Below are 14,307 nucleotides of genomic sequence, written 5' to 3'. Positions count from 1 at the left end.
AACAAGCTTCCAGCACTGGAGGGTTTTCGAAAGTCAAAATAAAAGTTTAATTTTGAATTGATCACACTCTGAAAAATCTACTAATATTAACGCGAGAGGCTGTTTGTTATGTTGAGTCTTTTGTGACGAAGAAAATCTAGAAAGGACACTTGGGTTCGGACAAGTACAGAGCAGCTAAGAAAACAAGGGACATACATAAAATACATAAACATATAAATTTTCAGTTTCAGTTTCAATAAAATACAGTGGAAGAGAAAGTCGTGGACTTTAGGAAAAATGTACTCGTTTTTGCTCACGAATGACACAGAGCGATTCAAAAAGACATTCCCAGTTAATTTGATGTATTTCACAATTTCTCTAAAATCCTATTCTATTTTTAATTCTTTGAACTCAACAGTATAAATTCCTTGGACAGAATCCAATAAAATTCCAGTTCCCAAAACTATCGGGTTTCCACGAATCTAAACTGCTTATGCACGTGACTTATCGGACGGCGAGCGAACACTGGTTGAATCCAGACGCTTACGTCACCGGAAAAACGCGTTACTTTAGAATTAGAAAATAGCTACTTTACATGAATCGGGAGTGCCTTCCTTATTAAGACAACAAATTACAAAAATTATTACATACCAAAAGGTGACAACACACAAGCGCCTCTACAAGAAGCCCTAAAATAGTCACTACACTCCCGTCAAAGTAAATGAGTTAAAAAAAAATTGTTTAGAAGATTTTGACAAACTACAAATTAACAAAAACACAAAATGAAAAATTAAAACAAAATAGGAATTAAAATTAACACTTGGAAAAATTTGGCGAAACGCACTCGATAACACAGCACCTTGGTAGTTCTGAAGTCGTACCAAGAATGAATGCCTCCGGCGTCGCCCGCCTCCTCCGCTGTGGAGGCGGTGAACTCCCAAGTCCACCAACTTCTTAACATAAAAATTCCTGCAGTCGTTGTGGCGCGAAAAGTTTGAAATTTGAATTTGAAGTGGGACACTACAGCATTATTAAAATACGAATGCGACAATTGCGCTTACGAAGGCGTTAGTATTTTAATGGCCGTTAGCCCACGTGTTAAATACAACTTTTTATCTGCGACTGATCTACAACTGCTAAAAGCAAAAAAATTAATTAAAAAACAGATCCTTTTTATTTCAATCAAATTTAGATCAAAGAAGCATGTTTTCCGACGTCATGGAAACGAGAAAAATTGTAATCAACAATTTTGCAAAAGTGCAGTTTTTTGCAATTCTTCTTGTTTTATCAGAATGAGTTCCATCAGACGTAGAAGAAGCCGCAACAAATGTAGTTTTATCACTTCTACCAGAAAAATCAAGAATTAAGTATGAACAAGTGCAATGGGAAGAAAATTCAGAACGAGACGAATGAGAAAGTACTGCTAGCTATTTCGAGAATTTGTCCGAACGCTACAAGTCTCCAAGTCTTGGGGCGCATTATTCAATGATACGAGCAACTATATGAAGAAAAATGTGGACATAAGTAAATACATTGAGCTGGTGGCGTTTCTAAAAAGAAAATCCGAAGAATATAAGCCGAAAAAATCTAATATTTTGACTAAGCAAGATATAACAAAATTTTTACAGGAAGCCAAAGATGAAACATGGCTGTTAACTAAGGTAAATAATTTAGGTTAAGATTTGTAAATATCTAAGAAAACAATTTTTAAGGTTGTGCTAATTTTGGGACTTGGGGGTGCATGTAGGAAAGAAGAACTAACTTACATGTATGTTAATAACGTAAAAGACGAAGGAAATGTTTTCTGCATTAAAATACCCAATAAGAAAACCAAGATTTCGCGTGAATTTGTTATAACTTCTGGAGATATTGAAGGAATCAATTTAGTAGAAATAGTTCGAAAATACATAGCACTGCGTCCATCAAACTGCGATCATGAAAGGTTCTTTGTTGGATATAAGAATGGCAAATGCACAAAACAGGCAGTGGGTCTCAACACAATTGGTGCCATGCCGAAAAATGTTGCATCTTTTTTAAAACTACCAAATGTAAAAGATTACAACGGACACTGCTTTCGGAGATCATCAACTTTCTTGCTTGCAAATTCAGAAGCGGATATTTTAACAGTGAAGAGACATGGAGGCTGGAAAAGTAACACGGTGGCTGAAGGATATATTGAAACGTCATTTGAAAATAAGAAAAAATTGCTACAAAAAGTCTGGGAGTAAAGAATATACAGATGGATGCTTCAAGCAGTAAAGACATTAGCAATTTTGAGATCAACAAAACGTCGAACGAATTGTCCTCTTCTGGAATAAGTTTGTCAAAATGCAAACATGTTGTTGTTAATGTGTACAATAAGTAATGTAAATAGTTCTAAATAATAATTCTTTAATAAAAGTTTTCATGGTAATTTGTCTAAAAAGTCCAAACGTTCTTATCCCACTGCGTGTGGTAATAAAGCTCTTATCCCACTAAAAATGAGTGGGATAAGTGACAATTACCTTACAGTCGTAGATAAAATACGTTAATAATTGTTGGCTGCGTATTAATAAGATTAATTTTTAGCAGCTAACTTCTGGAACCAGACGCGATACCTTAATCCAAGTTCCTGTTTACAACAATTGCCGTCAATAAAGAAGGATATTAGCAATATGGTTTCTGTCCAAATTTGCTAACAATATAATCAAAACAAACATACGTAAATCCACAATCATATTTTATTGGCTGCATACTGAAGTATTAATTTAGATCTAATCTACCGTTCTAGAGATTAATTTTTGTCGCACTTTAACGATATTTGACTCAAATCAAAAATAGAAGTAAAACAAAATCAAAATCCAGTTTAGGTACAAGTTAGTAGTGAAAAATGAACCGTTTTTGTTAGTAATGTTCATAAATGTTACACTAAAAATGAAAAGAGAACTTGTCATGTTTCTGATTGCTGCATTCTACACAAACCAATTAGTTTTTTCAAAACCAAACTTAGGTAACAACTGGAACACCTTCAAAGTAAGTTTTTACTAAGAGTGTAGAAACCATCAGCAGTGTTAACAGATTTTACATAGAAAGCAATTTGCAACTCTGGAAGAAGAAATTTTAAGAAGAAACATATTTGAAAACAAAATGGTAATGATTGAACAACACAACGAAAGATTTCGTAAAGGCTTAGAAACGTATGAAGTTGGTATGAATAAATTTACCGACTACACTGAAGAAGAACTCTTACATATCCTGAAAGTACCCATACATGAAGAGGCCGGAAGCTGTTTTAAGTTTCCATCACCTATAAATCTACCGGAATACTTTGATTGGCGAGATGAAGGAATGGTAACACCGGTCAAGACGCAAAGTGGTTGTGGTTCCTGCTGGGCTTTTGCTGCAGTAAGTTTTTAGTACCATACTTTAAATATTCTTTATGTTTTTAGACTGGAACTATTGAAGCACATTACAAGATTTACCACAATGTAACTCTAAGTCTAAGCGAACAACAACTCATAGATTGTGTTCCTGAAGCAACAGGTTGTGGCGGAGGCTGGATGGTTGATGCCTACTTATACATTAGTAAAAATGGGGGTATTAACTATAGTGGCAACTACCCTTATGAAGATCAAGACAGCATTTGTAGATATAGTGATTCTAAACCGAAGGTTGCTATTAAAGGTTACAAAATTCTGGATGTTGTTGACGAGGAAATGTTGAGATACGTGGTCACAACAACAGGTCCTGTTTCAGTGGCTATTAATGGAGAAGGCAATTTCGTTGATTATAAACGAGGTGTTTATTATAATCCTTTGTGTTTGAAGGATAAGTTTACTCATGCTGGTGTTATCGTTGGTTATGGAACAGAAAATGGGCAAGATTATTGGTTGATGAAAAATTCTTGGGGTTCACAATGGGGGTCAGATGGGTACATTAAAATGGCAAGAAATCGAAATAACCATTGTGGAATTGCCAGCAAAGCTAGTTATCCAGTTGTATGAGCTCGTTTTTATAATGGGTGTATGTAAGAATATAATAAAACTGACTATAAACTTTTTGGCCGTTTTTTATACTAAACTGCTTTTAGGCTGTTTTCTTGCATTCAGCCGTTGATTTAGATAAAAATTGGTGGTTTTGTAGATTTCGAGCTCTTTGCGAATCCAAGCCAGAAAACGGCAAAAATCAGCGAGAAATCGTCGTTTTGCGTCGAAATAAGCGGATTTCTCTAAGAATTTTGATGATTTCGTGCAGATTTCTGCTGGTTTTTATTGCAATTCAGCCGTTAAATCTTGATAAAAATTGGTGGTTTTGTAGATTTCGAGCTCTTCTTTGCGAATTCAAGCCAGAAAACGGCGAAACATTTACATTTTTAAATTCCCTTTGTTTACAATTAATAATAAAATAATTAGTTATTTATTAAGAAGTAAATGCTATATTAATATATTGCTATATTGTTACTATCAGATCAGTTCGTAAACGAATGATGTAACGATGATTACATGTGAACGCTGCCACACTGATCAACATTGTTAATTCGAAATTTTTGTTAACAATTTTCAGAACTTTATTATAAAATGTTTTCAGTTTATTTGCACCATGTCTTTCATATCTTTTTAAGACATACCCACAAATTAGTTAAGGCAGACTCGATTACAAACAATACTGATCACACGATATTACAAATGCATCGGAACCTGAAATTATTACACAAAAGTTCTTAATTTTAGTTTTACATTTTTACTGTTCAATCCATTCAATCTTGAAAAATAAAAAACAGTTCTTTTTCTAACATTTTCCCTGTGCTCTATGGCTTTTTCCGATATGTAATACAATAGTGTGCGATTTTCCGGACATTCTGTATGTAAAGTAAAATAGAATTATTATGAGAGAGGTAACTGCATTTTCCTCTAATTTTGGAGGAATTATGTTTTGACTTTAAGTTACTTCTTCCTTGACACTCTTTTATTTTTCTTTACTTTCGATATTAACAATGATACTGTTATGTACACATTTTTTCACGAATAGAGAAAAATAGAACTGTGGTCATAACATTATAATATTGGTCACATTTTCTTGAGCAAAATTGGGTATCCTGTAACAAAATAACAAAATTTAGTAAAAAGAGGAAAAACCAGGCAAGATGATCGCAGTGAAAGTAGAACGAAACGACTGCTTAATACGTTTTTTGGATGTACAATGTGTTTTTTTTAAATAATGGTCATAGGGATTTCGATGTTAAATTTTCTACCTCATGATAACTTTGCTACCATGAGAATTCAACTCACCATAGATTCGACCAATAAGAGACATTTATTTTTTCCAATAAACCAATCACAGCAAACTTTTCTTGGAAATTTTCACTAGTGAAATTTCCGTGGCGAAAATACCACACGAGCTGTCAGTTGCTTGTCAGTTCGTTGAATTCTCATGATGAATATAACTCGGGAGCTCGAAATTGTGGGAATTTTCGAGCTCACTTGTTAACATATATTACTTATGAAAATTCGGTCTTGAAGTTTTTACACAATCTAATTTAAACTTCTTTTTTCCAATTGGAGTAGAAAATGCACCTTTAAAATAAAAAAGAGTGCTACAAAAATTTAAATTAAATATTCACAGATTTACAGTCATTTTGTCATTTAGTAGGCATTAAAAATTTTACTATTTTAATAATTTTTTTCAAAATACACAATAAATCCCCTCTGATTACCCGTTATTTGACGCTTATGGCACCGAACTTAGCAAAATCGTTTGAACAAAAAACGTTTATGCTCGCTCTTATCATATTAGTTTAACTTTCACTTAATTACAGCTTGAAAAAACAACATTTTCAAAAGTGCTTATTACAAAAAATTAATTTGTTTAAAATAAATTGGGCTTTCAAAAGGACCAATCTTATCTCGATTGGTTTGGAAGATAACTTTTTCCAACTCGATTTGCGGATAAAACAGAAATTTTAATTAAAAACGAAATAATGAAAACGTTACCTGAAGTTATTACGAAAAATGATTAAACGTCAAATGTCCATTGGACAATTCAATTTAATTTTATTCGTAAAGCAAACACTTTTTAAAACGTTAGGTTTATTGCAACACTTTTGAAGAAACCAGCAAAGAATAAAAAAAAATTCGAATTCAAAATAATCAAAATTTGAACTATGTGGCTCTGTAAAACCAACATTTCTCTGCCAGGAGCTCCGATAAAGACATTCTTTGCCATTTGTTTATTAGCGTTTTTGTTTCCAACTTTTTGAGGGCCTGAATTGAACTTGACATTAACTGGCACTTCAATGTCGCACCAAGATTTCTGCAGAAAACTTTAAACACTTTTTCCTCTCAAACGGTGACGTTTCGGAACGCGAAATTTGGCCATTATGTTAAACTGAGTTGTGTGATATTGCGGTTAAAATCTTTGCACTTTATTCGGGTTCATCCTGTATACAGGGTCCGGCAACACTTGTGTCCACCCCTAAAATCATCTTTAATTTTAAAGATAAAATTTTGAAAATTTGCAAACGCTCATAGTTGACAAAGCTCTAGAAGCTGACGCTAAAATTTGTTTTTATCACGGTTTGGTTGGCGTCGCGACGCCTAAAAAGTATAATTTTTAGCGATTTTTGAGTTGTTGCGGAAATATTCGCGAATTCAATTTTTTTTCAACATAACTGTGATGTAAATATCTGAGTTTTTATTCTAAACCTAATGCAAATTATGTTTAAAATTTGCGAAAAAAACGTTGTTTTATCAGGTTAGTTGTACTACGTTTACACCAAAATTTCACAAGTCACTGCATTCACTCTTATAAAGGTTAATTTTGATTAACACGGGCATGTTGCACTTTTTGGACACCAGAAATCGTTAATTAACATCGACAAAGCGACAATTTCACCAAGTAAGACTTTTGTTACAATCTAAAGCGAGCCAAAGGATAGATGTCATTTGTGATGTGACAGATGGGTGTAAACGTAGTTTATCAAGACTAACTTGATAAAACCGCATTTTTTTCTCAAATTTTGAAGACAATTTGCATTGAATCTAAAATAACAGCTAAGATATTTCTAACACATTTATATTGAAAAATATCACAATTAGAAAAGACTCATTCGTGATTCAATTCAATACATAAATCCTCTCAAATTTGCCGTAGAGCTCCAAAATTTTCACAAATTATGACCTTAAAATGCTGTATTCAAAATAAATGAAGACTACTAACTAACTGATTGTACAAGTACATATGTACATAATATGTATATACTTTGTACAATTGTAAAACTGTTAAGATAAAGTAAAATTTTAAATTCATTCTAATAATAATGATAATAATAATTTTGTTTTAAGTATAATTTTTTTAAAAAGATAATTTTCGGTTTCGTGAAAAACTTAAGATTCAAACCGTATTGTGTAAAAATTTCAAATCCCAATCTTCATTCTTAGAAAAGATAACATGGAGTAGAAAACTTTGCAAAAAAGCCCCTATGGCCACTATTGAAAAACGCACTGTACAATTTGCAGAGAAATGTTTTTCCAATTTAAATTAAGTTAACTTACACAAATAAACTTCCAGTCGACCATTTACCGACTCGGTCAATTTCTAATTTAATTACTAAATTAATAAAATATTAAGGCAATTAGGTGAAAAACTTGCTCCAAAATTTATAAAATAATAGGAAAGCTGTTTGAATACTCAATTTGTCAGCGTATTTGTTGCAACATTGCTATTAAACTAATTAATTTAAGTCCTGGATTCTGAAACGACTATTGTTTTAAAATAAAAATTTTAAAAATTTAAAACAGTTTCTAGCGAAACCGACAGTAACAATAGTGGCATAAGCATAATATCAATTAACAATGCAAACTTAAATGATAAGACGTCATTAATTCCTAAATTTCGAAGAATATTACGATTCTTTCAACATTTCGAAACACATTAATCTCATTGCCACACAATATTCTAAGAAAAGCTTTAATTAACTTAATCGTAGTCAAATATTCATAAACACTTAAAACAAAGATGCAATCCAAATTGTAATAAATATTTCAGCTTATAATAACAAATTAGGTTTTGTTTTCTTTTTCAAAATTATATAAAAACAGAATTCAAAACCTGAGAATCAGAACCAAACGGTATCAAAATGAAAATAGTCTTGCTATTGTGTGTGGCTTTTTCGGCACTAGAGGCAGCCTCTCTAGTCAACGAGAAATGGGAAAATTTTTTAATTTTAAGTCAACTTTGCAGTAATACACAATTATAACATTTCAAATAGAACACATACAGACGACGATTTAGAAGTGCTTTAGAAGAAACACTTCGCCAATCTATTTTTGAAGAAAATTTACAAAAAATCGATGACCACAATAATCGCTACCAACAAGGATTGGAAACTTACGAACTTGGTGTGAATCAGTTCAGTGATTATTCTGACGAAGAACTGTCGTCTTATATCGGTGGTCTGGAAATTCCTGTAGAAGAGCCTGCTCCTCTCATTAAAATTTCACCAAATTCTTCATTATCAAGAGCTGCATTACCGGCTTCTTTTGATTGGCGTAGCCGTGGAATGGTCACACCAGTTAAAAATCAAAAGCAATGTGGTTCTTGTTGGGCATTCTCCACAGTAACTACTTCTAATAATATTAATTAATACATTTTTTAATCGATGCTTGTTGCAGACTGGAGCCCTAGAATCTCATTTTAAAATCCATTACGGATCCACTGTCACTTTAAGTGAACAACAACTTGTAGATTGTGTCAAAGACGCTTTTGGTTGTAGTGGTGGGTGGATGGCAAATGCCTATTATTACATCGCTAGCAATGGAGGAATTAACTATGATAAAAACTACCCTTATCAAGCATCACAACTTAATTGTCGCTACAACTCTAGAAACCCCAAAGTGGCCATTCGAGGTTACGCTTATTTAACTGGTCCGAACGAAGAGATGCTTAAGGATATGGTAGTGACTCAAGGCCCTGTTTCTGTAGCCATAGATGCTGGTGGTAACTTTGCTGGTTATAGTGGGGGTGTTTATTACAACCCTTCATGTTCCACCAATAATTTTAATCATGCTGTGATAATTGTGGGGTACGGAAATGAAAATGGACAAGATTATTGGTTGGTAAAGAATTCTTGGGGTTCCACTTGGGGTTTGAACGGATACATCAAAATGGCAAGAAATAGAAATAACCACTGCGGTATTGCCAGCTATCCCAGTTATCCAGTCTTCTAAATTGTTAACTTGAAAATTATGAACCTAACCCACTGTAGATGTATTAGTTGTTATCAATAAAACTTGTTCCATGGATTTGAAATTAGTCATACTTCAGATAAATGAATAGCGAAAAAAATTGACAGTACAAATCTGTTACTTATAAAAGAATGAAGTCGTTACTACCAAGTTTACTTCTTTTTTACGCCCTCAATGTTGTTTTGTGCAACACGAGCGCTTGGAACCAATGGACTGATTTCAAAGTAAGCAAACTATTTACTAAATTAATTTTGAAGTATCCCATTTTAGAGAACTTACAATAAAGTGTATATAAACGAAAAAGAAGAAACTTATCGCAGATCAATTTTCTTCAACAACTTAAAATTAATCGAAAACCACAATCAAAATCTGAGCTACACCGTGGGGGTCAACAAATTTGCAGACTTCAGAATTGAGGATCTTCAAACCCCCTCCATTCCAGGCATTAGAAGACAAGACAAAATCAAAAAATTAGAAGTACCAAAAGACCAAGTACCTGAAAGCATCGATTGGAGAGATTTCGGTGTAATTACACCTATAGTGGATCAATTATTTTGTTTCACGTGTTGGGCTTTTGCTGTCGTACGTACTCCTACAGCCCAAACTAAAATTTCTGAAAGAGTCCTTTTCAGGTTGCAGCTCTGGAAGCCCATATAGGTATTCACTTAGGTCAAAAGAATCAAACTTTGAGCCAAGAAAATCTCTCAGATTGTGTATACTCGGATTTTGAATGTCAGCAAGAAATGAGACGAACAGCACTTGAGGATTGTTATCAATACATTATTGATAATGGCATTGACACAGCAGATTCTTATCCTTATGATCAGAAAATAGACGAGTGTCGTTATAAACCGGAAACTGTTGGAGCCACAATTAAAGGCTACGTCAATATACCCGAAGGCGACGAAGAAGAACTGAAAACTGTTGTTGGTACTTTAGGTCCTGTTTCTGTCATGATTACTGTTAGACCTTCGTTTATGATATACAGAAGTGGGGTTTACTATCAAGAAGATTGTAATAACAGCGATGAGCCCTACAATCATGCTGTTACCGTAATTGGTTATGGCGAAGAAGACGGACAGGAGTACTGGTTAGTAAAAAACGAGTGGAGTACAATTTTCGGAGACCAAGGTTACATTAAAATGGCAAGAAATAAAGACAACATGTGTGGAATAGCAACATATGCCAGTTATCCAATTGTTAATGAATAAACTTTTATCTTTCCATTCAACAAAACTATTTTTGTCGTACTTTAAGTGATCACGATCAGTCTAATTCTCCAATCAGTCTATCAAACCTAAAAATGGTACTTTATTATCAATGATGGCACGACTAAAAAATATCAAGATTTAAAAGCATCAGTTGTAAAAATGAAACTCTTACTTCTTTTCGTGTTGATTTCAGTTGAAGCTACTTTTGCTTTGGAAGACTGGAATATCTTTAAAGTAAGTAAAAAAGTTGGAGCGAGTTAAATTTACGGCAAGTTTTTAGGCTAATTATGGAAAACTTTACACAAATCCCATAGAAGAGAGCTTCCGTAAAAGCATTTTTATAGAAAATCTAAAACTAATTGAAGAACACAACAAAAAATACGAACAAGGTTTGACCACATTCTCTGTGAAAGTAAATAAGTATTCAGATCGTACCAATGAAGAGATCTTCCCGACTTCTAAGAGGACAAATCAACATGTTTTCAATGCTAAGAATAAGAAATCTTCATCAAAGTTTACCCCAAGGGTGGAAGTCCCCGAAGCTATAGACTGGAGAGAGTATGGAGTGATCAGTCCCGTTGCTGATCAAAAATTTTGTGAGTCTTGCTGGGCATTTGCTGTTGTAAGTACATACCTACCTAGAAGTTTAGAAGTTTATTCTCCTTTTTTATGTTAGGTTGGTACTGTAGAAGCCCACATGGGTATATACCGAAATACCACCGTCAGTTTAAGTCAACAGAACCTTGTAGACTGCGTCGAAGAAAATTTCACCTGTTCTCAAGATTTGGAAAGAAACATGTTAGAAAAAACATACCAATACATTATAGATAACGGTGGAATCGACACCGCGGAGTCGTACCCATATGAATCCTACTCTGTTGGTACTTGTCGTTTCACCAGTAACAATGTTGGTGGCACAATTGTAAGCTACGCCAACATTACCGAAGGGGATGAAGAAAAACTGAAAGCTGTAGTCGGTACTGTTGGACCAGTAACTGTTGTCGTAACAACCGGTTTGTATTGGAACTCATATTCAAGTGGTGTTTATTACAAAGAAGACTGTATGAATGTTACTCTGCCTTTCAATCATGCAGTTGTTGTTGTTGGATATGGAAGCGAGAATGGTCAAGATTACTGGCTGGTTAAAAACTCATGGGGAACTTGGTTTGGACAACAGGGATATATTAAAATGGCAAGGAATAGGGAGAATAATTGTGGAATTGCTTCCATTGGTCGATATCCAATTATGTAAATTTTATCATAATTTATTTTTATGTACAACTACTATTAGATATGATTTAAACTACTTAATTTTCACTATTTTGAATTTTATTTAGTATAACTCTGCTCTTTGAGATAATATAAACTTAATTGAGTTTCCAAACGTCACAAAAAGTCACTATTTTTTAGTCGTATTTAGACAGTAAAGTAGGCAATTTTGTTATAAGTAATGAAAAGCGCTGCCTAGGCAGAAAAAGTACTTTTAGTGACGGTTATTATTTGAAACTTACATTTTGTTTAGAATTTGCACGATCTTAACTTTGAAACTCTTTGAAACAAATATTTTTCACAGCAAATGTCATAAATGACAACTACATGCATAGCCACCCATGTTGATAGTATAATTTGCGTTCACTCATTGTCGGTCGTGGAATTGATCTAACGTTTGGAGAAAAAGTAGTATTTGTTATTTGGCCGAAAAGTGACTTTGCTGTTTCGCAATTTTGCATAAAGTCCGTTTTTTTTTAAAAAAAAACACCAACACCGCACTCTCCCACCACTTTACAACCGACAACGTTGTCGATGGTGACTTTTTGGTGATAAAATCAAATAGGCTAGTTGCCTAATTGACACTTTGACCTTTCAGGCTGTGCCGAGTCTTTTCACTATTTAATCCTTTGATTAAATTGGAACAGGGTGTAAAAGAAACGTTTTTAACGGAAACACTGCGTAATTTTCAGAAATGTCAAAAATTTGCCAATTATTTTTTCACCAAAAATGTCCCTAGGCAACGTTGCCGGTTGTAATGCAGGGGAAGATTGCGGTGTTGGTGGTTTTTAAAAAAATAAACGGACTTTACGCTCGGCTACGCTACGCTTCGCCTTGCTACTAAATCTGGGAACATCGAGTAAAAAAAATCGATATTGAACTCAATTTCAACAAAAGCACAATTACATCGAACTCCAATACATGCGAAAAAACATCGATTTTGAAAAATAGTAAATAAAAAACTCAATATAGCCTAAAGTCCGTTTTTTTTTTAAAACCACCAACGTTGCCTAGGGAGATTTTTGGTGAGAAAAAAGTTGTAAAATTTTTGACATTTCTGAAAATTACGCAATGTTTGTTAAAAACGTTTCTTTTACAGTCTGTTGGATTGCAAATCAAATGATTTAATAGTGAAAAGACTCGGCACAGCCTGAAAGGCCGTTTTGTGTAATCAAATTGTCAATTAGGCAGCTAACCTATTTGATTTTATCACCAAAAAGTCACCATCGACGACGTTGCCGGTTGTAAAGTGGTGGGAGAGTGCGGTGTTGGTGGTTTTTTAATAAAAAACGGACTTTAGTTTATTGTAAAAAACAAAAATAAATAAAATTCTTAATAAAGCAACAAAATAATAAACAAATACGAGAAAAACAAAAACAAAGTAATAAACAAAATAATAAGTAAATAAATTATAAAAAAAATAACAAATTAAGAGATTAATAAGAGATTAATAAGAATAAATAAAATTCTAAAATATACGTTGACAACCAGCCAAACAAAATATTACCCAAATCAAGAGTGTAAAATAAAATACATACATCGAAATCGCAATTATCGATTTTGAATGATGCATCGAAAATAAAAATATATGTATTAAAAATCGATGTTTTTTTGGCAAAATCGATATTAATGAAAAATCGATGTAAAAGTCCCAGATTTACTTGCTACTGCAATTTAATTGCTAGACAAAAAGTACGACTTTTCTGCCGTATAACAAAATCTACTATTTTTATTTGTAGCTATAATAAACACTGAAACAATAGCTAATTTACTGGAAGTGTTTTACGCACTCGACGTCGCGTGCGTAAATGATAATTCCCACGTGGAAAACTTAACTTTTTCTACAACCACAGTTTTATTAGGTACTACTTTTAATCTTTTGGAGTCTCTAAACTGAAACGATTGCTTGTCCCAAAATCTAGGAAAACATCTGGAAAAACTAGGAATACTTATCTCGTTGCTTCTATTCTCTATTCTTAAATCTTTTCTGGCCACTTTTTTATTTCTATCGGAATAACAATTTTGAAATTCTAGTATATAAGTAAGTAATAGTTACCCATAATAGTTACGACAGAAATCTGTAAATTAGAGCTATCTCTGTTCAATGCACGATTCAATTCCTATCAACAAATTTTTGCCATTGCACTAATCAACAGACAAGACAAAACAAACAATGGTACACTATCGATCGACCTTTAGATTTGCTATCTATATACTAACGTCGCATTTAATTTGAAAATGTTTATTACTATAGTCGGAATTTTGTAACTTTGGTTTAACCTCGCCCACATGAACAAATGACGATTTGAATTTGTCGAATCAAGGAATGGCTAGCCTCCTTTACCCAACATAATCAAAAATTTGACAACTCCAGTGTCACACGTGTCAAGAAAATTTGCAGTTTTGTGGGAATTCAATTAATCGTGAAACCTTCGTCGATTTTGATCGTGTTTCGTCATCTAATGTTTGGATATTTCTACCTCGGCTTCTCGCAAATATCAACGAACTATCAAAATGTTGCAGAGTAAATCAGACTTTCAGCTAAAATTCAATTGGCTCAAAAGGTAGGCGGAGTTAAACCAAAGTTATAAAATTCTGACTATACCTCTTTACAGTTGAAAAAATGA

The 14,307-nt window shown here is 33.4% G+C and overlaps 4 protein-coding genes across 4 annotated transcripts; all 4 read left to right on the top strand.

Annotated features, from left to right (window-relative positions):
- The first annotated feature begins 2,892 nt into the window (after nucleotides 1–2,892).
- Nucleotides 2,893–3,962, top strand: LOC148180855 (digestive cysteine proteinase 2-like). The gene is made up of 3 exons (XM_088043266.1): nucleotides 2,893–2,991; nucleotides 3,037–3,363; nucleotides 3,408–3,962. The coding sequence occupies exons 1-3, from the start codon at nucleotides 2,893–2,895 to the stop codon at nucleotides 3,960–3,962; spliced, it is 981 nt and encodes a 326-aa protein (XP_087899392.1).
- A 4,130-nt stretch (nucleotides 3,963–8,092) lies between these two features.
- LOC148180854 (digestive cysteine proteinase 1-like) lies at nucleotides 8,093–9,182 on the top strand. The gene is given in 2 exon segments (XM_088034938.1): nucleotides 8,093–8,572; nucleotides 8,628–9,182. Coding segments are annotated over 2 exon segments (1,035 nt in total).
- Nucleotides 9,183–9,299: 117 nt separating this feature from the next.
- LOC148180853 (cathepsin L-like peptidase) lies at nucleotides 9,300–10,475 on the top strand. The gene is made up of 3 exons (XM_088034966.1): nucleotides 9,300–9,424; nucleotides 9,471–9,782; nucleotides 9,833–10,475. Exons 1-3 carry the CDS (start codon nucleotides 9,332–9,334, stop codon nucleotides 10,409–10,411), a joined length of 984 nt encoding a protein of 327 aa, XP_087891092.1. The 5' UTR covers nucleotides 9,300–9,331; the 3' UTR covers nucleotides 10,412–10,475.
- A 16-nt stretch (nucleotides 10,476–10,491) lies between these two features.
- LOC148180852 (digestive cysteine proteinase 1-like) lies at nucleotides 10,492–11,728 on the top strand. The gene is made up of 3 exons (XM_088034956.1): nucleotides 10,492–10,645; nucleotides 10,692–11,033; nucleotides 11,088–11,728. The coding sequence occupies exons 1-3, from the start codon at nucleotides 10,571–10,573 to the stop codon at nucleotides 11,661–11,663; spliced, it is 993 nt and encodes a 330-aa protein (XP_087891082.1). The 5' UTR covers nucleotides 10,492–10,570; the 3' UTR covers nucleotides 11,664–11,728.
- Nucleotides 11,729–14,307: the final 2,579 nt, after the last annotated feature.

Source organism: Gnatocerus cornutus, chromosome 1 (assembly GCF_029298725.1).
Source record: "Gnatocerus cornutus isolate USDA-ARS CGAHR chromosome 1, icGnaCorn1.1, whole genome shotgun sequence".
Classification (NCBI taxonomy): Eukaryota; Metazoa; Arthropoda; class Insecta; order Coleoptera; family Tenebrionidae; genus Gnatocerus; species Gnatocerus cornutus.
The sequence above is the reverse complement of the archived record's forward strand: the minus strand, read 5'-3'. Positions and strand labels throughout refer to the sequence as shown.

Coding starts and splice junctions, on each gene's coding strand:
- LOC148180852 (XM_088034956.1), top strand. CDS start 10,571: ATGAAACTCTTACTTCTTTTCGTGTTGATTTCAGTTGAAGCTACTTTT. Junction 10,646..10,691: donor AAGACTGGAATATCTTTAAA/GTAAGTAAAAAA, acceptor GCAAGTTTTTAG/GCTAATTATGGAAAACTTTA. Junction 11,034..11,087: donor CTTGCTGGGCATTTGCTGTT/GTAAGTACATAC, acceptor TTTTTATGTTAG/GTTGGTACTGTAGAAGCCCA.
- LOC148180853 (XM_088034966.1), top strand. CDS start 9,332: ATGAAGTCGTTACTACCAAGTTTACTTCTTTTTTACGCCCTCAATGTT. Junction 9,425..9,470: donor ACCAATGGACTGATTTCAAA/GTAAGCAAACTA, acceptor ATCCCATTTTAG/AGAACTTACAATAAAGTGTA. Junction 9,783..9,832: donor CGTGTTGGGCTTTTGCTGTC/GTACGTACTCCT, acceptor AGTCCTTTTCAG/GTTGCAGCTCTGGAAGCCCA.
- LOC148180855 (XM_088043266.1), top strand. CDS start 2,893: ATGAAAAGAGAACTTGTCATGTTTCTGATTGCTGCATTCTACACAAAC. Junction 2,992..3,036: donor ACAACTGGAACACCTTCAAA/GTAAGTTTTTAC, acceptor CAGTGTTAACAG/ATTTTACATAGAAAGCAATT. Junction 3,364..3,407: donor CCTGCTGGGCTTTTGCTGCA/GTAAGTTTTTAG, acceptor TTATGTTTTTAG/ACTGGAACTATTGAAGCACA.